General features: G+C 45.5%; 1 protein-coding gene across 1 annotated transcript in view; it reads right to left on the bottom strand.

The window, feature by feature from the left end:
- Window positions 1–3,607: 3,607 nt before the first annotated feature.
- The window catches only part of LOC143693287 (tonsoku-like protein), a 29,679-nt gene continuing 6,214 nt past the window's right edge, over window positions 3,608–27,072 (bottom strand). Inside the window, exons 4-8 of the mRNA XM_077173277.1 lie at window positions 19,761–19,902; window positions 9,601–9,800; window positions 6,115–6,188; window positions 3,863–4,161; window positions 3,608–3,714 (exon numbers count right to left, since the gene is read on the bottom strand). Coding sequence (XP_077029392.1) covers window positions 3,608–3,714; window positions 3,863–4,161; window positions 6,115–6,188; window positions 9,601–9,800; window positions 19,761–19,902 — 822 coding nt within the window. The remainder of the gene's footprint in view (window positions 3,715–3,862; window positions 4,162–6,114; window positions 6,189–9,600; window positions 9,801–19,760; window positions 19,903–27,072) is intronic.

Here is a 27,072-nt window from a genome sequence, read left to right as displayed (position 1 = left end):
TTCCCAAAATTCCCATTATTTCCCAAAATCCCCATTTTTCCCCCAAAATCCCCAATATTCCCTCCAAAAATCCCCATTTTCCCCAATAAATTCCCCTTTTTTGCCCAAATTTCCCAATTTTTCCCTCAATTTTCCCCATTTTTCCCCAAATTTCCCCATTTTTCTCCCAAAATCCCCCATTTTCCCCTCCAAAATGCTGCCAAAAATCCCCAATTTTCCCCCCAAAATCCCCATTTTCCCCCCAAATTTTCCCCATTTTTCCCCCAAATTTCCCCCCAAATTCCCCATTTTCCCCCCAAATTTCCCCCATTTTTCCCCCCAATCCCCATTTTCCCCAATAAATTCCCCTTTTTTGCCCAAATTCCCCATTTTTTACCCCAAATTTCCCAATTTTTCCCCAAATTTCCCCATTTTTTACCTCAAATTTCCCCATTTTTCCCTCAATTTTTCCCATTTTCCCCCCAAATTTCCCCCCAAAATTTCCCCCATTTTTGCCCAAATTTCCCCATTTTTCCCTCCAATTTTTCACCCCAAATCCCCCATTTTTTCCCCCAAATTCCCCATTTTTCCCACCCAAATTCCCCATTTTTCCCACCCAAATTCCCCCAATATTTTTCCCAAATTCCCCATTTTTTTACCCCAAATTCCCCATTTTCCCCGAAATTTTCCATTTTTGCCCAAATCTGCAATATTTCCCCCAAAATCCCCATTTTTTTCCCAAAATCCCCAATTTTTTTCCCCAAATCCCAGGTTTTCCCCCCAAAATCCCCAATATTTCCCCCAAATTCCCCATTTTTCCCCAAATTTCCCCATTATTTCCCCCAAAATCCCCAATTTTCCCCTCCAAAAATTCCCCATTTTTCCCCAATATTTCCCCCAAATTTCCCCCCCAAATCCCCATTTCACCCCAAATGTTCCCATTTTTCCCCCCAAATTCCCATTTTTCCCAAATTTCCCCATTTTTTACATCCAATTTCCCCATTTTTTCCTCAAATTCCCCATTTTTTCCAAATATCCCCCAATATTTCCCCAAAATTTCCCCATTTTTTCCCTCAAATTTCCCCATTTCCCCCCAAAATTCCCAAATTTTCCCTCCAAAATTCCCCATTTTTTTCCCCCCAATCCTCAATTTTCCCCAAAATCCCCATTTTTCCCAAATTTCCCCATTTTTTACCTCAAATTTCCCCAATATTTTCCTCAAGTTCCCCATTTTTCCCCAAAATCCCCAATTTTGCTCCCCAAAATCCCCAATTTTCCCCCCAAATTTCCCCATTTTCCACCCAAATTTACCCAATTTTCCCTCCAAATTTCCCCATTTTTAATCAAATTTCCCTTTTTTTGCCCAAATTTTCCCCATTTTTTACCTCAAATTTCCCCATTATTTTCCCTCCAAAATTCTGCCAAAAATCCCCAATTTTCCCCCCCAAATCCCCATTTTCCACCCAAATTTTCCCATTTTTCCCTCCAATTTCCCCCCAAAATCCCCAATTTTTCCCCAAATCCCCCATTTTCCCCAATAAATTCCCCATTTTTGCCCAAAATCCCCAATTTTTCCCCCCAAATTTCCCCATTTTTCCACCCAAAATCCCCAATTTTTCCCCTAAATCCCCGTTTTTTCCACCCCAAATCCCCCAATTTCTTTCACAAAATCCCCAATTTTCCCCCAATCCCCCATTTTTTCCCCAAATTCCCCATTTTTGCCCAAATTTCCCAATTTTTCCCTCAATTTTCCCCATTTTTCCCTCCAAAATTCCCCATTTTTGTCCAAATTCCCAATTTTTTACCTCAAAATTCCCCATTTTTGCCCAAAATTCCCCATTTTTTACCTCAAATTTCCCCATTATTTTCCCAAATTTCCCCATTTTTCCCTCCAAAATTCTGCCAAAAATCCCCAATTTTCCCCCCAAATTCCCCATTTTCCCCCCCAAAAATCCCCATTTTTCCCCCCAAATTTCCCCCATTTTCCCCCCAATCCCCATTTTCCCCAATAAATTTCCCTTTTTTGCCCAAATTCCCCATTTTTTCCCCAATTTTCCCCATTTTTTCCCCAATTTTCCCCATTTTTTACCTCAAATTCCCCATTTTCCCCCCAAATTTCCCCATTTTTTCGCCACATTTCCCCCCCAAAATCCCCATTTTCCACCCAAATTTTCCCATTTTTCCCCCCAATTTTCCCATTTTTGCCCAAAATTCCCCATTTTTACCTCAAATTTTCCCTTTTTTTTGCCCAAATTTCCCCATTTTCCCTGCAATTTTCCCCCCAAAATGCCCAATTTTTTCCCAAAATCCCCAATTTTCCCCCCCAAAATCCCCATTTTTCACCCAAATTTCCCCATTTTTCCCCCAAATTTCCCCCCAAATTCCCCCTTTTCCCCCAATCCCCATTTTCCCATATAAATTCCCATTTTTGCCCAAAATCCCCCATTTTCCCCCAAATTCCCCAGTTTTTTCCCCCCAAATCCCCATTTTCCCCCCAAAATCCCCATTTTTTACCCCAAATTTCCCCATTTTCCCCCAAATTCCCAATTTTTTACCTCAAAATTCCCCATTTTTTACCTCAAAATCCCCATTTTTACCTCAAATTTCCCCATTTTTTACCTCAATTTTCCCCCCCAAAATCCCCATTTTTTACCCCAAATTCCCCATTTTCCCCAATAAATTCCCCTTTTTTGCCCAAATTCCCCCTTTTTTCCCCCAAATCCCCATTTTTCCACCCAAAATCCCCAATTTTTCCCCTAAATCCCCGTTTTTTTCACCCCAAATCCCCCAATTTCTTTCACAAAATCCCCAATTTTCCCCCAATCTCCCATTTTTTCCCCAAATTCCCCATTTTTGCCCAAATTTCCCAATTTTTTACCTCAAAATTCCCCATTTTCCCCCAAATCCCATTTTTTACCCCAAATTCCCAATTTTTTACCTCAAAATTCCCCATTTTTGTCCAAATTCCCAATTTTTTCGCCACACTTCCCCCCCAAAATGCCCCATTTTTCCCCCCAAATTTTCCCATTTTTTACCTCAAATTCCCCCATTTTTCCCAAAATCCCCATTATTTCCCCAAAATTCCCCATTTTTCCCCCCAAATCCCATTTTCCCCCCAAATTCCCTATTTTTGCCCAAAATTCCCCATTTTTTACCTCAAATTTCCCCATTATTTTCCCAAATTTCCCCATTTTTCCCTCCAAAATTCTGCCAAAAATCCCCAATTTTCCACCCAAATTCCCCATTTTCCCCCCAATTTCCCCATTTTCCCCCCAAATTTCCCCCATTTTTCCCCCCAATCCCCATTTTTCCCAATAAATCCCCATTTTTGCCCAAATTCCCCGTTTTTTCCCCCAATTTCCCCATTTATTTTCTCCCCCCCCCCTCACCGGCCAGGCCGAGCCGCTCCAGGCCCCGCCCCCTCCGGCCCAGCCCCTGCAGGAGCTCCCGGAAGGTTCCGGAAGCGAGGCCGGGATTGGCCGAGAGATCCAGGGAGAGCAGCGAGGGGCAGGCGGGGAGGGCCCTGAAATGGGGGAAAAATGGGGGAAATTGGGAAAATTGGCAACAAAATGGGGGGAAAATGGGGGAAATTGGGGGAAAAGTGGCACCAAAATGGGGAAAATTGGCATCAAAATGAGGCCCCCTCCGGCCCAGCCCCCGCAGGAGCTCCCGGAAGCGAGGCCGGGATTGGCCGAGAGATCCAGGGAGAGCAGGGACGGGCAGGCGGGGAGGGCCCTGGAATGGGGGAAAAATGGGGGAAATTGGGAAAATTGGCAACAAAATGGGGGAAAAATGGGAGAAAATGGGGGAAAAATGGGGAGAAAATGGGGGAAATTGGTGAAAATTGGCATCAAAATGAGGCCCCCTCCGGCCCAGCCCCTGCAGGAGCTCCCGGAAGCGAGGCCGGGATTGGCCGAGAGATCCAGGGAGAGCAGCGAGGGGCAGGCGGGGAGGGCCCTGCAATGGGGGACAAAAAATGGGGAAAAAATGAGGAAAAAATGGGGCAAAATGGGGAATAAAGGGGGAAAATGGGAGAAAAATGGGGGAAAATGGGGAAAATTGGCATCAAAATGGGGCCCCCTCCGGCCCAGCCCCTGCAGGAGCTCCCGGAAGGTTCCGGAAGCGAGGCCGGGATTGGCCGAGAGATCCAGGGAGAGCAGCGAGGGGCAGGCGGGGAGGGCCCTGCAATGGGGAAAAATGGGAAAAAATGAGGAAAAAATGGGGCAAAATGGGGAAAAAAGGGGAAAAAATGGGGAAAAATGGGAGAAAAATGGGGAGAAAATGGGGAAATTTGGCACCAAAATGGGGGAAAATGGAACCAAAATGGCGGCAAAATGGGGGGAAAATGGGAGAAAAAATGGGGAAAAAATGGGGCAAAATGGGGAAAAAATGGGCAAAATGGGAGAAAAATGGGGAAAATGGAACCAAAATGGGGAAAATGGCATCAAAATGGGGGAAAATGGGGGAAAAATGGGGGGAAAATGGGGGGAAATGGGGAAAATGGGGGAAAATGGAGAAAATTGGCATCAAACGGGGGGAAAAATGGGGGAAAATGGGGGAAAATGGGGGAAAATTGGCATCAAAATGGGGGAAAAATGGGGAAATTGGGGAAAAATGGGGGAAAATGGAAGAAAAATGGGGAGAAAACGGGGGAAAAAAGGGGAAATTGGCAACAAAATGGCACCAAAATGGGGGAAAATTGGGAAAATTGAGAAAATTGGCAACAAAATCGGGGAAAAATGGGGGAAAATGGGAGAAAAATGGGGGAAATTGGGGGGAAAATGGGGGAAACTGGGAAAAAATGGGGAAATTGGCATCAAAATGGGGGAAAAATGGGGGAAAATGGGAGAAAAATGGGGGAAAAATGGGGGGAAATGGGGAAAATGGGGGAAAATGGAGACAATTTGCATCAAAATGGGGGAAAAAAAGGGGAAAATGGGGAGAAAAATGGGGGTAATTGGGGGGAAAATGGGGAGAAAATGGCAGCAAAATGGGGAAAAATGGGGGAAAATGGCACCAAAATGGGGGAAAATTGGGAAAATTGAGAAAATTGGCAACAAAATGGGGGGAAAATGGGAGAAAAATGGGGGAAATTGGGGGAAAAATGGGGAGAAAATGGGGAAAAATGGGGAAAATTGGCATCAAAATGGCGCCAAAAATTGGCACCAAAAGGGACCAAAGTGCCCCAAAATGACCCAAAATGGTGAAAATTGGCCCCAAAATGGCACCACTTGTCACCAAATGGTCCCAAAGTGGCACCAAAATGACCCTAAATGGCCCCAATGTCCCTGGGGTGTCCCTTGGGTGTCCCCAAGGTGTCCCCGGGGTGACCCCAAGGTGTCCCCCCAAGGTGTCCCCGCTGTCCCCAGGGTGTCCCCAGGGTGTCCCCACTGTCCCAAATGTGTCCCCAATGTCCCCCCAGGGTGTCCCTGGGGTGTCCCCAAGGTGTCCCTGGGGTGTCTCTGCTGTCCCTAATGCGTCCCCAGGGTGTCCCCAGGGTGTCCCCAGGGTGTCCCCAAGGTGTCCCCAAGGTGTCCCCAAGGTGTCCCCAAGGTGTCCCCAATGTCCCCAAGGTGTCCCTTTGGTGTCCCCGCTGTCCCTAATGTGTCCCCAATGTTTCCCCAAGGTGTCCCCAGGGTGTCCCCAAGGTGTCCCCGCTGTCCCCAGTGTGTCCCCAATGTCCCCAATGTGTCCCTGGGGTGTCCCCAGGGTGTCCCCACTGTCCCCAAGCTGTCCCCAAGGTGTCCCCAGGGTGTCCCCGCTGTCCCAAATGTGTCCCCAATGTCCCCCCAGGGTGTCCCTGGGGTATCCCCAAGGTGTCCCCAATGTGTCCCTGGGGTGTCCCCGAGGTGTCCCCTCTGTCCCCAAGGTGTCTCCGTTGTCCCTGGGGTGTCCCCAGGGTGTCTTCAGGGTGTCCCCAATGTCCCAAATGTGTCCCCAAGGTGTCCCCAGGGTGTCCCCACTGTCCCCAAGGTGTCCCCCCAAGGTGTCCCCGCTGTCCCAAATATCCCCAGGGTGTCCCCGCTGTCCCCAAGGTGTCCCCTCAAGGTGTCCCCAGGGTGTCCCCAAGACATCCCCAATGTCCCCAGGCTGTCCCCAGTGTGTCCCCGCAGTGTCCCCATGCTGTCCCCTCACCGTGCCAGCTCATCGATGTCCCCGTCCCTCAGGTGGTTCCCGGCCAGCGAGAGGTGACAGAGGGCACAGCCGGGCTGGCAGGGACAGTGCGGTGACACCGGTGATGTCACCAAGGTCACCAGGGTCACCCCAAACCGCCCACAATGGCCCAAAGGGTTCCTGATGTCACCAAGGTCCCCAATGTCCCAAATGTCCCCGACATTCCCAACATTCCCAATGTCCCACAAAGTCCCTGATGTCCCCAATGTCACCAAGGTCACCAATGTCCCCACATCACCAATGTCCCACAAAGTCCCCAAACTCCCCAAAGGAATCAATGTCCCCTGACTGTCCCCAGTGTCCCCAACAACCTCAATGTCCCACAAAGTCCCCAAGGTCCCCAATCCCTCCAAGGTCCCCAATGTCCCCAACATTCCCAACAACTTCAATGTCCCACACAGTCCCCAAGGTCCCCTGAGTGTCCCCAAGGTCCCCAGCATCATCCATGGTGCCAATGTCACCAACGTCACCAATGTCCCCAATGTCACCAATGTCCCAAATATCCCCAACATTCCCAAAAACCCCAATGTCCCACAAAGTCCCCAATGTCCCCAATGTCCCTCCCATGTCCCCAATGTCCCTCCCATGTCCCCAGACCTCCTGAGTGTCCCCAATGTCCCCAATCCCTCCAAATGTCCCCAAATCCCAACATCCTCCATGTCCCCAAGGTCCCCAACAACCCCCATGTCCCACAAAGTCCCCAATGTCCCCAATCCCTCCAATGTCCCCTGAGTGTCCCCCCAAGGTCCCCAATGTCCCCCATGGCGCCACTGTCACCAAAGTCCCCAATGTCCCCAACAACCTCAATGTCCCCTGAGTGTCCCCAAGGTCCCCAACAACCCCAATGTCCCACAAAGTCCCTGATGTCCCCAAGGTCCCCAATCCCTCCAATGTCCCCTGAGTGTCCCCAGTGTCCCCAATGTTCCTGAGGTCCCCAGTGTCCCCAGTGTCCCCAAATGTCCCCGACATTCCCAACAACCCCAGTGTCCCACAAAGTCCCCGATGTCCCCAATGTCACCAATGTGCCCAACCCCACCAAACGTCCCCAGTCCCCACAATGTCCCCAACACTCCCAATGTCCTTCTTGGCCCCAATTCCCCCAAGTGTCCCCAATGGCCCCAATTCCCCCAATGCCCCCAACACCCCCAATGTCCCCAACCCCCCATGAGTGTCCCCAATGTCCCCGAGTGTCCCCAGAGCTGCTGCAGGTACTCGGCCACGTCCCTGCCCATGTACCCAGTGCTGTCCCCAGATCCCAACACCCCCCATGTCCCCAATGTCCCCAAGTGTCCCCAACGTCCCCAACACCCCCAATGTCCTCAATCCCCTTAAAGTCCCCAGTGTCCTCCCAATGTCCCCAATCCCCTGAGTGTCCCCAACACCCCCAATGTCACCATCACCCCCAATGTCCCCAACACCTCCAATGTCCCCAATGTCCCCAATCCCCTGAGTGTCCCCAGTCCTCCTGGGTTCCTCCAGTGTCCCCAGTGTCCCCAACACCCCAATGTCCCCAATGTCCCCAATCCCCTAAAGTCCCCAGTCCCCCTGAGTGTCCCCAGTGTCCCCGAGTGTCCCCAGACCTGCTGCAGGTATTCGGCCATGTCCCTGCCCATGTCCCCAGTGTCCCCAATGTCCTCCCAATGTCCTCCCAATGTCCCCAATCCCCCCAGTGTCCCCAGTGCCCCCAAAACCCCAAATGTCCCCAGTCCCCCTGAGTGTCCCCGAGTGTCCCCAGACCTGCTGCAGGTACTCGGCCACGTCCCTGCCCATGTCCCCAATGTCCCCAACATTCCCAATGTCCTCCCAATGTCCCCAACACCCCCAATGTCTCCAATCCCCCTGAGTGTCCCCCATGTCCCCAATGTCCCCATACCTGCTGCAGGTACTCGGCCATGTCCCTGCCCATGTCCCCAATGTCCCCAACATTCCCAATGTCCCCGAGTGTTCCCAACATTCCCAATGTCCCCAATCCCCCAAATGTCCCCAGTCCCCCTGAGTGTCCCCAATGTCCCTGAGTGTCCCCATACCTGCTGCAGGTACTCGGCCACGTCCCTGCCGATGTCCCCAGTGTCCCAATGTCCCCAACATTCCCAATGTCCCCATCACCCCCAATGTCTCCAATATCCCCAACACCCCTAAATGTCCCCAACACTCCCAAAGTCCCCAATCCCCCCAATGTCCTCAATGTCCCCAACACCCCTAAATGTCCCCAACATTCCCAATGTCCTCAATCCCCTTAAAGTCCCAAATCCCCCTGAGTGTCCCCAATGTCCCCGAGTGTCCCCAGACCTGCTGTAGGTACTCAGCCATGTCCCTGCCCATGTCCCCAACATTCCCAATGTCCTCCCAATGTCCTCCCAATGTCCCCAACATTCCCAATGTCCCCAGTCCCCCTAAGTGTCCCCAATGTCCCCGAGTGTCCCCAGACCTGCTGCAGGTACTCGGCCACGTCCCTGCCCATGTCCCCAATGTCCCAATGTCCTCCCAATGACCCCAACATTCCCAATGTCCCCAACACCCACAATGTCCCCAATAGCTCAAATCCCCCCAATCCCCGCCAATATCCCCAGCACCCCCAATGTCCCCAATGTCCTCCCAATGTCCCCAACATTCCCAATGTCCCTGATGTCCCCGAGTGTCCCCAGACCTGCTGCAGGTACTCGGCCACGTCCCTGCCCATGTCCCCAATGTCCCCAACATCCCAATGTCCTCCCAATGACCCCAACACCCCCAATGTCCCCAATGTCCTCCCAATGTCCCCAACATTCCCAATGTCCCCAGTCCCCCTGAGTGTCCCCAATGTCCCCAACATTCCCAATGTCCCCAATGTCCCCGAGTGTCCCCAGACCTGCTGCAGGTACTCAGCCATGTCCCTGCCCATGTCCCCAACGTCCCCAACATTCCCAATGTCCCCAACATTCCCAATGTCCCCAATCCCCCCAATGTCCCCAATATCTCAAATCCCCCCAATCCCCCCAATGTCCCCAACCCCCCTGAGTGTCCTCAATGTCCCCAATCCCCAAAATGTCCCCAACACCCCCAATGTCCCCAGTCCCCCTGCGTGTCCCCAAGTGTCCCCATACCTGCTGCAGGTACTCAGCCACATCCCTGCCCATGTCCCCAATGTCCCCAGTGTCCCCAATGTCCCCAACACCCCTAAATGTCCCCAACACCCCCAATGTCCTCAATCCCCTTAAAGTCCCCAATGTCCCCAGTGTCCTCCCAATGGCCCCAACATTCCCAATGTCCCCAATGCCCTGAGTGTCCCCAACAACCTCCAATGTCCCCAACAACCTCCAATGTCCCCAATGTCCCCAATCCCCTGAGTGTCCCCAGTCCTCCTGGGTTCCTCCAGTGTCCCCAACACCCCAATGTCCCCAATGTCCTCAATCCCCTAAAGTCCCCAGTCCCCCTGAGTGTCCCCGATGTCCCCGAGTGTCCCCAGACCTGCTGCAGGTACTCAGCCACGTCCCTGCCGATGTCCCCAGCGCTGTCCCCTCTGCTGTCCCCTCTGGTGTCCCCTCCGGTGACCGATGCCAGCTCCAGGCTGCGCAGGCCCCGTGCCGGGATCGTCCTCAGGAGCTGCCGCAGCCCCGCCCGGCCCAGGGGGTTGTAGGACAGGGCCAGCGCCCGCAGAGGGGACGTCTCTGCCACCAGGGCACATTCCCGGGATTATTCCCAAAGTTTGTCCCAAAATTCCCGCGATTTTCCAAAAAAATTTCCCAAAATTCTCACAATTTTTGCCATAAAATTCCCTTAAAATTCCCATTTTCTGCCCCAAAATTCGTGCCAAAATTCCCAGGATTAATCCCAAAATTCCCAGGACTATTCCCAAATTTTATCCTCAAAATTCCCACAATTTCCCATAAAATTTTCCCAAAATTCCCACAATTTTCCCCCCAAATTCCCCCAAAATTATTCCCAATATTTCCCAGAATTTTTCCTGAAATATTTCTCAAAAAATTCTGTTTTTCCCCAAAAATTCATGTCATTTTCTCCAAAATCTCTTCAAATTTTTCCCAAAATTCCCACAATCTCCCATAAAATTTTTCCAAAATTCCCACAATTTTACCCCCAAAATTCTCATAAAATTCCCATTTTTGGCTTGAAAATTAGTCCCAAAATTCCCAGAATTATTCCCCAAAAAATTTACATTTTTTACCTCAAAAATCCCAATTTTTACCCTAAAATTCCCATTTTTTCCCCCCAAAATTCCCATTTTTCCCCCCAAAATCCCCATTTTTCCTCACCCGGGATGGGGAAGGCCTCAGTGAGGCTGCAGCCCTGGACACTCACAGTGACCACTCCCAATCAAAATCCCAATAAAAATTCCATGATTTTACCTCAAAAATCCCATTTTTTGCCCAAAATTCCATTTTTACCCCAAAAATTCCATTTTTTACCCCAAAAATCCCCATTTTTTTCCCAAAATCCCCGTTTTTCCCCCCAAAATCCCCTTTTTCCTCACCTGGGATGGGGAAGGCCTCAGTGAGGCCGCAGCCCTGGACATTCACAGTGACCACTCCCAATCAAATCCCAATCAAAATTTCCATATTTTACCCCAAAAATTCACTTTTTTGCCCAAAAACCCCATTTTTGCCCTAAAAATCCCAAAATTTTTCCCAAAATCCCCGTTTTTTCCCCCAAAATCCCCTTTTTTTCCCCAAAAATCCCCATTTTTCCCTCACCTGGGATGGGGAAGGCCTCAGTGAGGCCTCAGCCCTGGACATTCACAGTGACCACTCCCAATCAAAACCCAATCAAAATTCCAATTTTTTACCCCAAAAATTCCATTTGTTACCCCAAAAATTCTTTTTTTACCTTAAAATTCCCATTTTTTTCCCAAAATCCCCATTTTTCACCTCAAAATTCCCATTTTTTCCTCACCCGGGATGGGGAAGGCCTCAGTTAGGCCGCAGCCCTGGACATTCACAGTCACCACTCCCAATCAAGTCTCACTCAAAATTCCAATTTTTTACCCCAAAATTTCCATTTTTTACCCCAAAAATTCCATTTTTTCCCAAAATCCCCGTTTTTCACCCCAAAATCCCCCTTTTTCCCTCACCTGGGACGGGGAAGGCCTCAGTGAGGCCGCAGCCCTGGACATTCAGAGCGACCACTCCCAATAAAACCCCCATAAAAATTCCATGATTTTACCTCAAAAATTTCATTTGTTACCTCAAAAATTCTTTTTTTACCTTAAAATTCCCATTTTTTTTCCCAAAAATCCCCATTTTTCACCTCAAAATTCCCTTTTTTTTCTCAGCTAGGATGGGGAAGGCCTCGGTGAGGCCGCAGCCCTGGACATTCACAGTGACCACTCCCAATCCAAACCCAATCAAAATTCCAATTTTTAACCCCAAAAATTCCATTTTTACCCCAAAAATCCATTTTTTACCCTAAAATTCCCATTTTTTTCCCAAAATCCCCGTTTTTCCCCCAAAAATCCCCATTTTTCCTCACCTGGGATGGGGAAGGCCTCAGTGAGGCCCCAGGCCTGGACATTCACAGTGACCAATCCCAATAAAATCCCAATAAAAATTCCAATTTTTTACCACAAAAATTCCAATTTTTTCCCAAATATTCCATTTTTTACCCTAAATCCCCATTTTTTCCCTAAAAGTCACAATTTTTTTCCTAAAACCCCCATTTTTCACCCCAAAATCCCCATTTTTCCTCACCCGGGATGGGGAAGGCCTCAGTGAGGCCGCAGCCCTGGACATTCACAGTCACCACTCCCAATCAAATCCCAATCAAAATTCCAATTTTTTACCTCAAAAATTCCATTTTTACCCCTAAACTTTCATTTTTTACCACAGAAATCCCCATTTTTTTCCCAAAATCCCCGTTTTTCACCCCAAAATCCCCATTTTTTTGCTCACCTGGGATGGGGAAGGCCTCAGTGAGGCCGCAGCCCTGGACATTCACAGTGACCACTCCCAATCAAATCCCAATCAAAATTCCAATTTTTTACCCCAAAAATTCCATTTTTACCCCTAAACTTTCATTTTTTACCCTAAAATTCCCATTTTTTTCCCAAAATCCCTATTTTTCCCCCCAAAATCCCCATTTTTTGCTCACCTGGGATGGGGAAGGCCTCAGTGAGGCCGCAGCCCTGGACATTCACAGTGACCACTCCCAATCAAATCCCACTCAAAATTCCAATTTTTTACCCCAAAAATTTCATTTTTAACCCCAAAATCCCCATTTTTTCCCCTAAATCCCCATTTTTTCCCTAGAAGTCACAATTTTTTTCCTAAAACCCCCATTTTTCCCCCCAAAATCCCCGTTTTCCCTCGCCTGGGATGGTGAAGGCCTCAGTGAGGCCGCAGCCCGGGACATTCACAGTGACCACTCCCAATCAAATCCCAATCAAAATTCCATTTTTTTACCCCAAAATTTGCATTTTTTATTCCAAAAATCCCCATTTTTTTCCCAAAATCCCCGTTTTTCACCCCAAAATCCCCATTTTCCCTCACCTGGGATGGGGAAGGCCTCGGTGAGGCCGCAGGCCTGGACATTCACAGTCACCACTCCCAATCAAAACCCAATCAAAATTCCAAATTTTTACCCCAAAAATTCCACTTTTTACCACAAAAATCCCATTTTTTACCCTAAATCCCCATTTTTTCCCTAGAAGTCAAAATTTTTTTCCTAAAACCCCCATTTTTCACCCCAAAATCCCCATTTTCCCCTCACCTGGGACGGGGAAGGCCTCAGTGAGGCCGCAGCCCTGGACATTCAGAGCGACCACTCCCAATAAAACCCCCATAAAAATTCCATGATTTTACCTCAAAAATTCCATTTGTTACCCCAAAAATTCTTTTTTTACCTTAAAATTCCCATTTTTTTCCCAAAATCCCCATTTTTCACCTCAAAATTCCCATTTTTTCCTCACCCGGGATGGGGAAGGCCTCAGTTAGGCCGCAGCCCTGGACATTCACAGTCACCACTCCCAATCAAGTCTCACTCAAAATTCCAATTTTTTACCCCAAAATTTCCATTTTTAACCCCAAAATCCCCATTTTTTACCCTAAATCCCCATTTTTTCCCTAAAAGTCCCAATTTTTTCCCAAAATCCCCATTTTTCACCCCAAAATCCCCATTTTCCCCTCACCTGGAATGGGGAAGGCCTCAGTGAGGCCGCAGGCCTGGACATTCACAGCGACCACTCCAAATAAAACCCCCATAAGAATTCCATGATTTTACCTCAAAAATTCCATTTGTTACCCCAAAAATTCTTTTTTTACCTTAAAATTCCCATTTTTTCCCCAAATCCCCAATTTTCCCCACAAAAATTCCAATTTTTCCTCACCTGGAATGGGGAAGGCCTCGGTGAGGCCGCAGCCCTGGACATTCACAGTGACCACAGAGTGACCACTCCCAATCAAAACCCAATCAAAATTCTAATTTTTTACCCCAAAAATTCCAATTTTTTCCCCAAAATTCCATTTTTTACCCTAAGAGTCCCAATTTTTTTCCCAAAATCCCCATTTTTCACCTCAAAATTCCCATTTTTCTCAGCTAGGATGGGGAAGGCCTCAGTGAGGCCGCAGCCCTGGACATTCACAGTGACCACTCCCAATCAAATCCCAATCAAAATTCCAATTTTTTTACCCCAAAAAATTCCATTTTTACCCCAAAAATCCATTTTTTACCCAAAAAAATTCCTATTTTTTTCCCAAAATCCCCGTTTTTCCCCCAAAAATCCCCATTTTCCCTCACCTGGGATGGGGAAGGCCTCAGTGAGGCCGCAGCCCTGGACATTCAGAGCGACCACTCTCAATAAAACCCCCATAAAAATCCCATGATTTTACCTCAAAAATTCCATTTTTTACCCCAAAAATTCCAATTTTTACCTCAAAAAATCCATTTTTTCCCCCAAAAATCCCATTTTTTTCCCAAAATTCCCATTTCCCTCACCCGGGATGGGGAAGGCCTCAGTGAGGCCACAGCCCTGGACATTCACAGTGACCACTCCCAATCAAATTCCAATCAAAATTCCAATTTTTTACCCCAAAAATTCCATTTTTTCCCAAAAAAATTCCCATTTTTTTCCCAAAAATTCCCATTTTCCTCACCTGGAATGGGGAAGGCCTCAGTGAGGCCACAGCCCTGGACACTCACAGTCACCACTCCCAATCAAAATTCCATGATTTTACCTCAAAAATCCCATTTTTTGCCCTAAATTCCATTTTTTACCTCAAAAATCCCATTTTTAACCCCAAAAAATTCCCATTTTTTTCCCAAAATCCCCGTTTTTCACCCCAAAATCCCCATTTTTCCCTCACCTGGGATGGGGAAGGCCTCGGTGAGGCCGCAGCCCTGGACATTCACAGTGACCACTCCCAATCAAATCCCAATAAAAATTCCAATTTTTTTACCCCAAAAAATTCCATTTTTACCCCAAAAATCCAATTTTTTCCCCAAAATCCCATTTTTTTCCCCCAAAATCCCCATTTTCCCTCACCTGGGATGGGGAAGGCCTCGGTGAGGCCCCAGGCCTGGACATTCACAGTGACCAATCCCAATAAAATCCCAATCAAAATTCCAATTTTTTACCACAAAAATTCCAATTTTTTCCCAAATATTCCATTTTTTACCCTAAATCCCCATTTTTTCCCTAAAAGTCACAATTTTTTTTCCCAAAATCCCCATTTTTCACCCCAAAATCCCCATTTTCCTCACCCGGGATGGGGAAGGCCTCAGTGAGGCCGCAGCCCTGGACATTCACAGTGACCACAGAGTGACCACTCCCAATCAAAACCCCCATAAAAATTCCATTTTTTTTACCCCAAAAAATTCCATTTTTACCCCAAAAATCCATTTTTTACCCCCAAAATCCTATTTTTTTTCCCAAAATCCCCGTTTTTCACCCCAAAATCCCCTTTTTCCCTCACCCGGGATGGGGAAGGCCTCAGTGAGGCCGCAGCCCTGGACATTCAGAGCGACCACTCCCAATCAAATCCCAATCAAAATTCCAATTTTTAACCCCAAAAATTCCATTTTTTACCACAAAAATCCCATTTTTTCCATAAAAATTCCCATTTTTTTCCCAAAATCCCCATTTTTCACCTCAAAATTCCCATTTTTTCCTCACCTGGGATGGGGAAGGCCTCAGTTAGGCCGCAGCCCTGGACATTCACAGTCACCACTCCCAATCAAGTCTCAATCAAAATTCCAAATTTTTACCCCAAAAATCCCATTTTTTAGCCTAAAATTTCCATTTTTTACCCCAAAAATCCCCATTTTTCCCCCCAAAATCCCCATTTTTCCCTCACCTGGGATGGGGAAGGCCTCACTGACCCCACAGCCCTGGTGTTTGAGAGTGACCAGGGCTGGACACTGAGTGACCACTCCCAATCAAATCCCAATCAAAATCCCAATTTTTTACCCCAAAAATCCCCATTTTTTGCCCAAAAAAATCCATTTTTTACCCCAAAAATTCCAATTTTTTTCCCAAAATCCCCGTTTTTTCCCCCCAAAATCTCCATTTCGCTCACCTGGGATGGGGAAGGCCTCAGTTAGGCCGCAGCCCTGGACATTCACAGTGACCACAGAGTGACCAATCCCAATCAAAACCCAATCAAAATTCCAATATTTTACCCTCAAAAATTCCAATTTTTTACCCCAAACATCCCCATTTTTTTCCCAAAATCCCCATTTTTTCCCCCAAAATCCCCATTTTCCTCACCTGGGATGGGGAAGGCCTCAGTGAGGCCGCAGCCCTGGATATTCACAGTGACCACAGAGTGACCACTCCCAATCAAATCCCAATCAAAATTCTGATTTTTTACCCAAAAAATTCCAATTTTTTCCCTAAAATTCCATTTTTTACCCTAAGAGTCCCAATTTTTTTCCCAAAATCCCCATTTTTCACCTCAAAATTCCCTTTTTTTTCTCAGCTAGGATGGGGAAGGCCTTAGTGAGGCCGCAGCCCTGGACATTCACAGTGACCACTCCCAATCAAATCCCACTCAAAATTCCAATTTTTTTACCCCCAAAAATTTCATTTTTAACCCAAAAATCCCCATTTTTTCCCCAAAATCCCTATTTTTTCCCAAAATCCCCAATTTTCCCCACAAAAATTCCGATTTTCCTCACCTGGGATGGGGAAGGCCTCAGTGAGGCCGCAGCCCTGGACATTCACAGTGACCGCAGAGTCACCACTCCCAATCAAATCCCAATCAAAATTCCAATTTTTTACCACAAAAATTCCAATTTTTTCCCCAAAATTCCATTTTTTTTCCCCCAAATTCCTATTTTTTTCCCAAAATCCCCGTTTTTTCACCCCAAAATCCCCATTTTCCTCACCTGGGACGGGGAAGGCCTCAGTGAGGCCGCAGCCCTGGACATTCACAGTCACCAATCCCAATCAAATCCCACTCAAAATTCCAATTTTTTACCCCAAAAATTTCATTTTTAACCCAAAAATCCCCATTTTATTCCCAAAATCCCCAATTTTCACCCCAAAATCCCCATTTTCCCTCACCCGGGATGGGGAAGGCCTCAGTGAGGCCGCAGCCCTGGACATTCACAGTCACCACTCCCAATCAAGTCCCACTCAAAATTCCAATTTTTTACCCCAAAATTTCCATTTTTTACCCCAAAAATCCCCATTTTTTTCCCAAAATCCCCGTTTTTTCCCCCAAAAATCCCCATTTTCCCCTCACCTGGGACAGGGAAGGCCTCAGTGAGGCCGCAGCCCTGGACATTCACAATGACCACTCCCAATCAAGTCTCAATCAAAATTCCAAATTTTTACCCCAAAAATCCTATTTTTTAGCCTAAAATTTCCATTTTTTACCCCAAAAATCCCCATTTTTTTCCCAAAATCCCCGTTTTTCCCCCCAAAATCCCCATTTTTCCTCACCTGGGATGGGGAAGGCCTCGGTGAGGCCGCAGCCCTGGACATTCACAGTGACCACCCCCAATCAAAACCCAATCAAAATTCCAATTTTTTACCCCAAAAATTCCACTTTTTACCACAAAAATCCCATTTTTTACCCTAAATCCCCATTTTTTCCCTAGAAGTCACAATTTTTTTCCTAAAACCCCCATTTTTCACCCCAAAATCCCCATTTTCCCCTCACCTGGGATGGGGAAGGCCTCAGTGAGGCCGCAGCCCTGGACATTCACAGTGACCACTCCCAATCAAATCCCAATCAAAATTCCAATATTTTACCCTCAAAATTCCTATTTTTTTTTCCCAAAAATTCCAATTTTTTCCCCAAAATTCCATTTTTTACCCTAAGAGTCCCAATTTTGTTCCCAAAATCCCCATTTTTCACCCCAAAATCCCCATTTTTCGCTCACCTGGGATGGGGAAGGCCTCAGTGGGGCCGCAGCCCTGAAGTTTCAGGGTGAGCAGGGCCGGACACTGAGTGACCACTCCCAATCAAAATTTCAATTTTTTACCTCAAAATCCCATTTTTTTCCCAAAATCCCCGTTTTTCCCCCCAAAATCCCCATTTTCCCTCACCTGGGATGGGGAAGGCCTCGGTGAGGCCGCAGCCCTGGACATTCACAGTGACCACAGAGTGACCACTCCCAATCAAAATTCTAATTTTTTACCCCAAAAATTCCATTTTTTCCCCTAAACTTTCATTTTTTACCCTAAAATTCCCATTTTTTCCCCAAAATCCCCATTTTTCACCCCAAAATCCCCATTTTGCTCACCTGGGATGGGGAAGGCCTCGGTGAGGCCGCAGCCCTGGACATTCACAGTGACCACAGAGTGACCACTCCCAATCAAATCCCAATCAAAATTTCCAATTTTTACCCCAAAAATTTCATTTTTAACCCAAAAATCCCCATATTTTTCCCAAAATCCCCAATTTTCCCCACAAAAATTCCGATTTTTCCTCACCTGGGATGGGGAAGGCCTCGGTGAGGCCGCAGCCCTGGAGTTGCACAGTGACCACAGAGTGACCACTCCCAATCAAATCCCAATCAAAATTCCAATATTTTACCCTCAAAATTCCATTTTATTTTCCCAAAAATTCCTATTTTTTTCCCAAAATTCCTATTTTTTCCCAAAATCCCCATTTTTCCCCCCAAAATTCCCATTTTTCCTCACCTGGGATGGGGAAGGCCTCGGTGAGGCCGCAGCCCTGGACATTCACAGTGACCACTCCCAATCAAATCCCAATCAAAATTCCATTACATTACCCCAAAAATTCCATTTTTTCCCCTAAACTTTTATTTTTTTACCCCTAAAATTCCCATTTTTCCCTCACCTGGGATGGGGAAGGCCTCAGTGGGGCCGCAGGCCTGGACATTCACAGTGACCACTCCCAATCAAATCCCAATCAAAATTCCAATTTTTTTACCCCAAAAAATTCCATTTTTACCCCAAAAATTCCATTTTTTGCCCTAAAAATTGCAATTTTTTTCCCCAAATCCCCATTTTTTCCCTCAAAATCCCCATTTTCCCCTCACCTCGGATGGGGAAGGCCTCAGTGGGGCCGCAGGCCTGGACATTCAGAGCGACCACTCCCAATCAAAACCCAATCAAAATCCCAATTTTTTACCCCAAAAATTCCAATATTTTACCCCAAAAATTCCATTTTTTAGCTCAAAAAATCCATTTTTTTCCCCAAATCCCTGTTTTTTCCCCCAAAATCTCCATTTTTTGCTCACCTGGGATGGGAAGGCCTCAGTGAGGCTGCAGCCCTGGACATTCACAGTGACCACTCCCAATCAAGTCCCACTCAAAATTCCAATTTTTTACCCCAAAAATTTCATTTTTAACCCAAAATTCCATTTTTTACCCCAAAAATTCCCATTTTTTTCCCAAAACCCCCATTTTTCACCCCAAAATCCCCATTTTTCCTCACCTGGGATGGGGAAGGCCTCAGTGAGGCCGCAGCCCTGGACATTCACAGTGACCACTCCCAATCAAATCCCAATCAAAATTCCAATTTTTTACCCCAAAAATTCCATTTGTTACCCCAAAAATTCTTTTTTTACCTTAAAATTCCCATTTTTTTCCCAAAATCCCCATTTTTCACCTCAAAATTCCCATTTTTCCCTCACCTGGGATGGGGAAGGCCTCAGTTAGGCCGCAGCCCTGGACATTCACAGTCACCAGTCCCAATCAAGTCCCACTCAAAATTCCAATTTTTTACCCCAAAATTTCAATCTTTTACCCCAAAAATCCCCATTTTTTTCCCAAAATCCCCGTTTTTCACCCCAAAATCCCATTTTTCCCTCACCCAGGATGGGGAAGGCCTCGGTGAGGCCGCAGCCCTGGACATTCACAGTGACCACAGAGTGACCACTCCCAATCAAAACCCAATCAAAATTCCAATTTTTTACCCCAAAAATTCCAATTTTTTCCCCAAAATTCCATTTCTTACCCTAAGAGTCCCATTTTTTTTCCCAAAATCCCCATTTTTCCCCCAAAATCCCCATTTTTCCCTCACCTGGGATGGGGAAGGCCTCAGTTAGGCCGCAGCCCTGGACATTCACAGTCACCACTCCCAATCAAGTCCCACTCAAAATTCCAATTTTTAACCCCAAAATTTCCATTTTTTACCCCAAAAATCCCCATTTTTTGCCCAAAATCCCCGTTTTTATCCCCGTTTTTCCCCATTTTTGCTCACCCGGGATGGGGAAGGCCTCGGTGAGGCCGCAGCCCCGCAGGTCCAGCGAGAGCAGGGCCGGGCACAGCCCCAGCAGCGCCGCCAGAGCGCGGCCACCAGGGGGACCCAGAGGGTTCAGGCTGAGATCCAGGACCTGCAGGGACTGAGAGGGACCAGAGTGACCAGGAGTGACCACAGAGTGACCACAGAGTGACCACAGAGTGACCAATGAGTGACCACAGAGTGACCACTGACCACAGAGTGACCAATGAGTGGCCATGAGTGACCATGAGTGACCAATGAGTGACCATGAGTGACCAATGAGTGACCAATGAGTGACCAGGAGTGACCAGGAGTGACCAATGAGTGACCACTGAGTGACCAATGAGTGACCACTGAGTGACCAATGAGTGACCAGAGAGTGACCAATGAGTGACCATGAGTGACCATGAGTGACCAATGAGTGACCAATGAGTGACCACTGAGTGACCAATGAGTGACCAATGAGTGACCACTGAGTGACCAATGAGTGACCAGGAGTGACCAATGAGTGAACAATGAGTGACCACTGAGTGACCAATGAGTGACCACTGAGTGACCACTGAGTGACCAATGAGTGACCAATGAGTGACCAATGAGTGACCAATGAGTGACCACAGAGTGACCACAGAGTGACCACAGAGTGACCCCTGAGTGACCCCTGAGTGACCACAGAGTGACCATGAGTGACCACTGAGTGACCATGAGTGACCACTGACCACAGAGTGACCATGAGTGACCACAGAGTGACCACAGAGTGACCACAGAGTGACCACTGAGTGACCAATGAGTGACCACAGAGTGACCATTGAGTGACCACTGACCAATGAGTGACCATGAGTGACCAATGAGTGACCACTGAGTGACCACAGAGTGACCACAGAGTGACCAATGAATGACCAATGAGTGACCACTGAGTGACCCTGAGTGACCACTGAGTGACCAATGACCACAGAGTGACCAATGAGTGACCACAGAGTGACCACTGAGTGACCACAGAGTGACCACAGAGTGACCACAGAGTGACCAGGAGTGACCAATGAGTGACCACTGAGTGACCACTGAGTGACCACAGAGTGACCAATGAGTGACCACTGAGTGACCACAGAGTGACCACTGAGTGACCACAGAGTGACCCTGAGTGACCACAGAGTAACCAATGAGTGATCCACAGAGTGACCATTGAGTGACCATGAGTGACCAGGAGTGACCACTGAGTGACCACAGAGTGACCAGGAGTGACCACAGAGTGACCAATGAGTGACCAATGAGTGACCATGAGTGACCCGAGTGACCCCTGAGTGACCAATGAGTGACCAATGAGTGACCACTGAGTGACCCTGAGTGACCACAGAGTGACCAATGAGTGACCATGAGTGACCAATGAGTGACCACGGAGTGACCCCTGAGTGACCACTGAGTGACCAATGAGTGACCCCTGAGTGACCGCTGAGTGACCGCTGAGTGACCAATGAGTGACCATGAGTGACCACTGAGTGACCCCAGGTGACCACAGAGTGACCAATGAGTGACCACAGAGTGACCCCTGAGTGACCACTGAGTGACCAATGAGTGACCATGAGTGACCAATGAGTGACCAATGAGTGACCAATGAGTGACCAATGAGTGACCACAGAGTGACCATGAGTGACCACAGAGTGACCAATGACCACAGAGTGACCATGAGTGACCACAGAGTGACCAATGAGTGACCACAGAGTGACCATGAGTGACCAATGAGTGACCATGAGTGACCAATGAGTGACCACAGAGTGACCACTGACCACAGAGTGACCAATGAGTGACCAATGAGTGACCACAGAGTGACCACAGAGTGACCACAGAGTGACCATGAGTGACCAATGACCACAGAGTGACCACAGAGTGACCACAGAGTGGACCAATGAGTGACCATGAGTGACCAATGAGTGACCAATGAGTGACCAATGAGTGACCATGAGTGACCAATGAGTGACCAATGAGTGACCAATGAGTGACCACAGAGTGACCAATGAGTGACCACAGAGTGACCACTGACCACAGAGTGACCACAGAGTGTCCACAGAGTGACCCTGAGTGACCACAGAGTGACCACTGACCACAGAGTGACCAGGAGTGACCACAGAGTGACCAATGAGTGACCACAGAGTGACCACAGAGTGACCAATGAGTGACCATGAGTGACCAATGAGTGACCACAGAGTGACCAGGAGTGACCAGGAGTGACCACTGAGTGACCACAGAGTGACCAATGAGTGACCACAGAGTGACCACTGACCACAGAGTGACCACAGAGTGACCAATGAGTGACCAGAGTGACCAGGAGTGACCAATGAGTGACCAATGAGTGACCACAGAGTGACCAATGAGTGTCCAATGAGTGACCACAGAGTGACCACAGAGTGACCACAGAGTGACCAATGAGTGACCAATGAGTGACCACTGAGTGACCATGAGTGACCATGAGTGACCAATGAGTGACCAATGAGTGACCACTGAGTGACCAATGAGTGACCAATGAGTGACCAATGAGTGACCCCAGGTGACCACTGAGTGACCAATGAGTGACCAATGAGTGACCACTGAGTGACCACTGAGTGACCATGAGTGACCATGAGTGACCAATGAGTGACCAATGAGTGACCATGAGTGACCACTGAGTGACCAATGAGTGACCAATGAGTGACCAATGAGTGACCAATGAGTGACCAGGAGTGACCATGAGTGACCACAGAGTGACCAGGAGTGACCAATGAGTGACCAGGAGTGACCACAGAGTGACCAATGAGTGACCAATGAGTGACCACTGAGTGACCATGAGTGACCATGAGTGACCAATGAGTGACCAGGAGTGACCACAGAGTGACCACAGAGTGACCATGAGTGACCCTGAGTGACCACTGAGTGACCATGAGTGACCAGGAGTGACCAGGAGTGACCACAGAGTGACCACTGACCACAGAGTGACCAGAGAGTGACCAATGAGTGACCACAGAGTGACCACTGAGTGACCACAGAGTGACCACAGAGTGACCATGAGTGACCAATGAGTGACCAGGAGTGACCAGGAGTGACCACTGACCACAGAGTGACCAATGAGTGACCACTGAGTGACCACAGAGTGACCATGAGTGACCAGGAGTGACCACAGAGTGACCACTGAGTGACCACAGAGTGACCAATGAGTGACCAATGAGTGACCACAGAGTGACCAATGAGTGACCAGGAGTTACCACTGACCACAGAGTGACCATGAGTGACCATGAGTGACCAGGAGTGACCAATGAGTGACCAATGAGTGACCATGAGTGACCACAGAGTGACCACTGAGTGACCAATGAGTGACCATGAGTGACCAATGAGTGACCACTGAGTGACCAATGAGTGACCAATGAGTGACCATTGAGTGACCATTGAGTGACCACTGACCACAGAGTGACCACTGAGTGACCACTGAGTGACCAATGAGTGGACCAATGAGTGACCACTGAGTGACCAATGAGTGACCACTGAGTGACCAATGAGTGACCATTGAGTGACCATTGAGTGACCACTGACCACTGAGTGACCAATGAGTGACCATGAGTGACCAATGAGTGACCATTGAGTGACCACAGAGTGACCACTGAGTGACCATGAGTGACCAATGAGTGACCACAGAGTGACCACAGAGTGACCAATGAGTGACCACAGAGTGACCACAGAGTGACCAATGGGTGCCAATTTTTGGGGCATTTTTGCCATTTTTGGTGGAATTTTTGTGATTTTTTTTCAGATTTTTTTTGGAGTTTTCTGTGATTTTTTTAGGAATTTTGGGGATTTTTATGGGACATTTTCTTCAATTTTTTGTGGGTTTTTTCCCATTTTTTGGGCTTTTTTTGACATTTTTTTTCTGCTATTTTTGCCATTTTTGGGGGATTTTTTGTGATTTTTTTTTATATTTTTCCGGTGTTTTCTGTGATTTTTGGGGACTTTTTGTGGGACATTTTCTTGATTTTTTTGTGCTATTTTTGCCATTTTTGCTTTTTTTTGCCATTTTTTGCTCAATTTTTACCATTTTTGGTGGGGTTTTTTTGTGATATTTTTAAAATTTTTTTGAGTTTTCTGTGATTTTTTAGGAATTTTTTGGGATTTTTATGGGACATTTTTTCTGATTTTTTGGGGGATTTTTGCCATTTTTGGTGCTTTTTTTCCCATTTTTTTCCCTATTTTTGCCATTTTTGGGGGGGATTTTTTTTTTGTGATTTTTTTTAGATTTTTCCAGTGTTTTCTGTGATTTTTGGGGACTTTTTGTGGGACATTTTCTTTGATTTTTGTGCTATTTTTGCCTTTTTTTGGCTTTTTTTGACATTTTTTTCTGCTAATTTTCCCATTTTGGGGATTTTTTTGTGAATTTTTTTAAATTTTTTTGGAGTTTTCTGTGATTTTTTAGGAATTTTTGGGGATTTTTATGGGACATTTTTTTCTGATTTTTTGGGGGATTTTTGCCATTTTTTGGTGCTTTTTTTCCCATTTTTTCCCCCTATTTTTGCCATTTTTGGGGTTTTTTTTGTGATTTTTTTTTAGATTTTTCGGGTGTTTTCTGTGATTTTTGGGGACTTTTTGTGGGACATTTCTTTGATTTTTTTGTGGTAATTTTTGCCTTTTTTTTTTTTGCTTTTTTTTGACATTTTTTGCACTAATTTTGCCATTTTGGGGGGATTTTTGGGAGATTTTTTTTAGATTTTTTGGGTGTTTTCTGTGATTTTTGGGGTCTTTTTGTGCCATATTTGCTTTGATTTTTTTTGGGGCATTTTTGCCTTTTTTTGGGCTATTTTTTCCCATTTTTGGGGGAATTTTTGTGATTTGTTTTTAGGTTTTTTTTGGAGTTTTCCGTGATTTTTTAGGAATTTTTGGGGAATTTTTTTGGGATATTTTGTTTGATTTTTTGAGGGATTTTTGCCATTTTTTGGTGCTTTTTTTCCCATTTTTTTCCCTATTTTTGCCATTTTTGGTGGGATATTTTTGTGATTTTTTTTACATTTTTATGGTGTTTTCTGTGATTTTTGGGGACTTTTTATGGGACATTTTCTTTGATTTTTTTGTGCTATTTTTGCCTTTTTTTTGCTTTTTTTTTGCATTTTTTTGCTCTATTTTTACCATTTTTGGTGGGATTTTTTGTGATTTTTTTAAAATTATTTTTGAGTTTTTTGTGATTTTTTTAGGAATTTTTGGGGATTTTTATGGGACATTTTTTCTGATTTTTTGGGGGATTTTTGCCATTTTTTGGTGCTTTTTTTCCATTTTTTTGCCCTATTTTTGCCATTTTTGCGGGGATTTTTTTCGATTTTTTTGGAGTTTTCTGTGATTTTTTTAGGAATTTTGGGGATTTTTATGGGACATTTTCTTTGATTTTTTGTGCTATTTTTGCCTTTTTTTGGGCTTTTTTTGACTTTTTTTCTGCTAATTTTCCCATTTTTGGGGGTTTTTTGTGATTTTTTTGTTTAGATTTTTTTTGGAGTTTTTCTGTGATTTTTTAGGAATTTTTGGGGAATTTTTTTGGGATATTTTGTTTGATTTTTTGGGGATTTTTGCCATTTTTTGGTGCTTTTTTCCCATTTTTTGCCCTATTTTTGCCATTTTTGCAGGATTTTTTGTGATTTTTTTTTTAGATTTTTAAGGTGTTTTCTGTGATTTTTGGGGACTTTTTCTGCGATATTTTTTCTGATTTTTGGGGACATTTTTTTCTGCTATTTTTGCCATTTTTGGGGTTTTTTGTGATTTTTTTTAGATTTTTCTGGTGTTTTCTGTGATTTTTGGGGACTTTTTGTGGGACATTTTCTTTGATTTTTTGTGCTATTTTTGCCCTTTTTTTTTTGCTTTTTTTTGCCATTTTTTTTGCTCTATTTTTACCATTTTTGGAGGAATTTTTGTGATTTTTAATAGATTTTTTTTGAGTTTTCTGTGATTTTTTAGGAATTTTTGGGGAATTTTTTTGGGATATTTTGTTTGATTTTTGGGGGGATTTTTGCCATTTTTTGGTGCTTTTTTTTCCCATTTTTTCTGCTATTTTTCCCATTTTTGAAGGAATTTTTTTGTCATTTTTGTTTAGATTTTTCCGGTGTTTTCTGTGATTTTTGGGGACTTTTTGTGGGACATTTTTTTCGATTTTTTTGTGCTATTTTTGCCATTTTTTTGGGCTTTTTGACATTTTTTTCTGCTAATTTTCCCATTTTTGGGGGAATTTTTGTGATTTTTTTTAAATTTTTTTTGAGTTTTCTGTGATTTTTGGGGACTTTTTGGGGACTTTTTGGGGGACATTTTTTCTGATTTTTGGGGGGATTTTTGCCATTTTTGGTGCTTTTTTTCCCATTTTTCGCACTATTTTAGCCATTTTTTGGGGGATTTTTTTGTGATTTTTTTTAGATTTTTAAGGTGTTTTCTGTGATTTTTGGGGACTTTTTATGGGACATTTTCTTTGATTTTTTTTTGTGCTATTTTTGCCTTTTTTTGCTTTTTTTTGCCATTTTTTTGCTCTATTTTTACCATTTTTGGTGGGATTTTTTTGTGATTTATTTTTAATTTTTTTTGAGTTTTCTGTGATTTTTTTAAGAATTTTTGGGGATTTTTATGGGACATTTTTTCTGATTTTTTGGGGGATTTTTGCCATTTTTTGGTGCTTTTTTTCCCATTTTTTTGCCCTATTTTTGCCATTTTTGGGGATTTTTTTGTGATTTTTTTCTTACATTTTTCGGGTGTTTTCTGTGATTTTTGGGGACTTTTTATGGCCTATAGTCTTTGATTTTTTTGGGTATTTTTGCCATTTTTTATGCTAATTTTGCCATTTTTAGGGGTATTTTATTTGTGATTTTTTTTTTAATTTTTAGGGTGTTTCCGTGATTTTTGGGGATTTTTTGTGGGACATTTTCTTTGATTTTTGGGGTGATTTTTGCCATTTTTTGCGCTATTTTTCCCATTTTGGGGGATTTTTTAAAGATTTTTTTGCAATTGTGTTTTTTAAGGAATTTTGGGGACTTTTTATAGGATATTTTGATTTTTTTGAGGATTTTTGCCATTTTTTCGCACTATTTTTACCATTTTCGGGGGGATTTTTTGTGATTTTTTTAGATTTTTAGGGTGTTTTCTGTGATTTTGGGGGACTTTTTCTGCAATATTTTTTCTGATTTCGGGTGGATTTTTCCATTTTTGAGGGGATTTTTTTTTGTGATTTTGTTTAGATTTTTAGGGTGTTTTTTGGGGACTTTTTGTGGGACATTTTCCTTGAATTCTGTAGGGCATTTTTGCCATTTTCCGC

This window comes from Agelaius phoeniceus, unplaced genomic scaffold (assembly GCF_051311805.1).
Source record: "Agelaius phoeniceus isolate bAgePho1 unplaced genomic scaffold, bAgePho1.hap1 Scaffold_533, whole genome shotgun sequence".
In the NCBI taxonomy this organism is placed as follows: domain Eukaryota; kingdom Metazoa; phylum Chordata; class Aves; order Passeriformes; family Icteridae; genus Agelaius; species Agelaius phoeniceus.
This window is presented reverse-complemented; position numbering and strand designations above follow the sequence as displayed.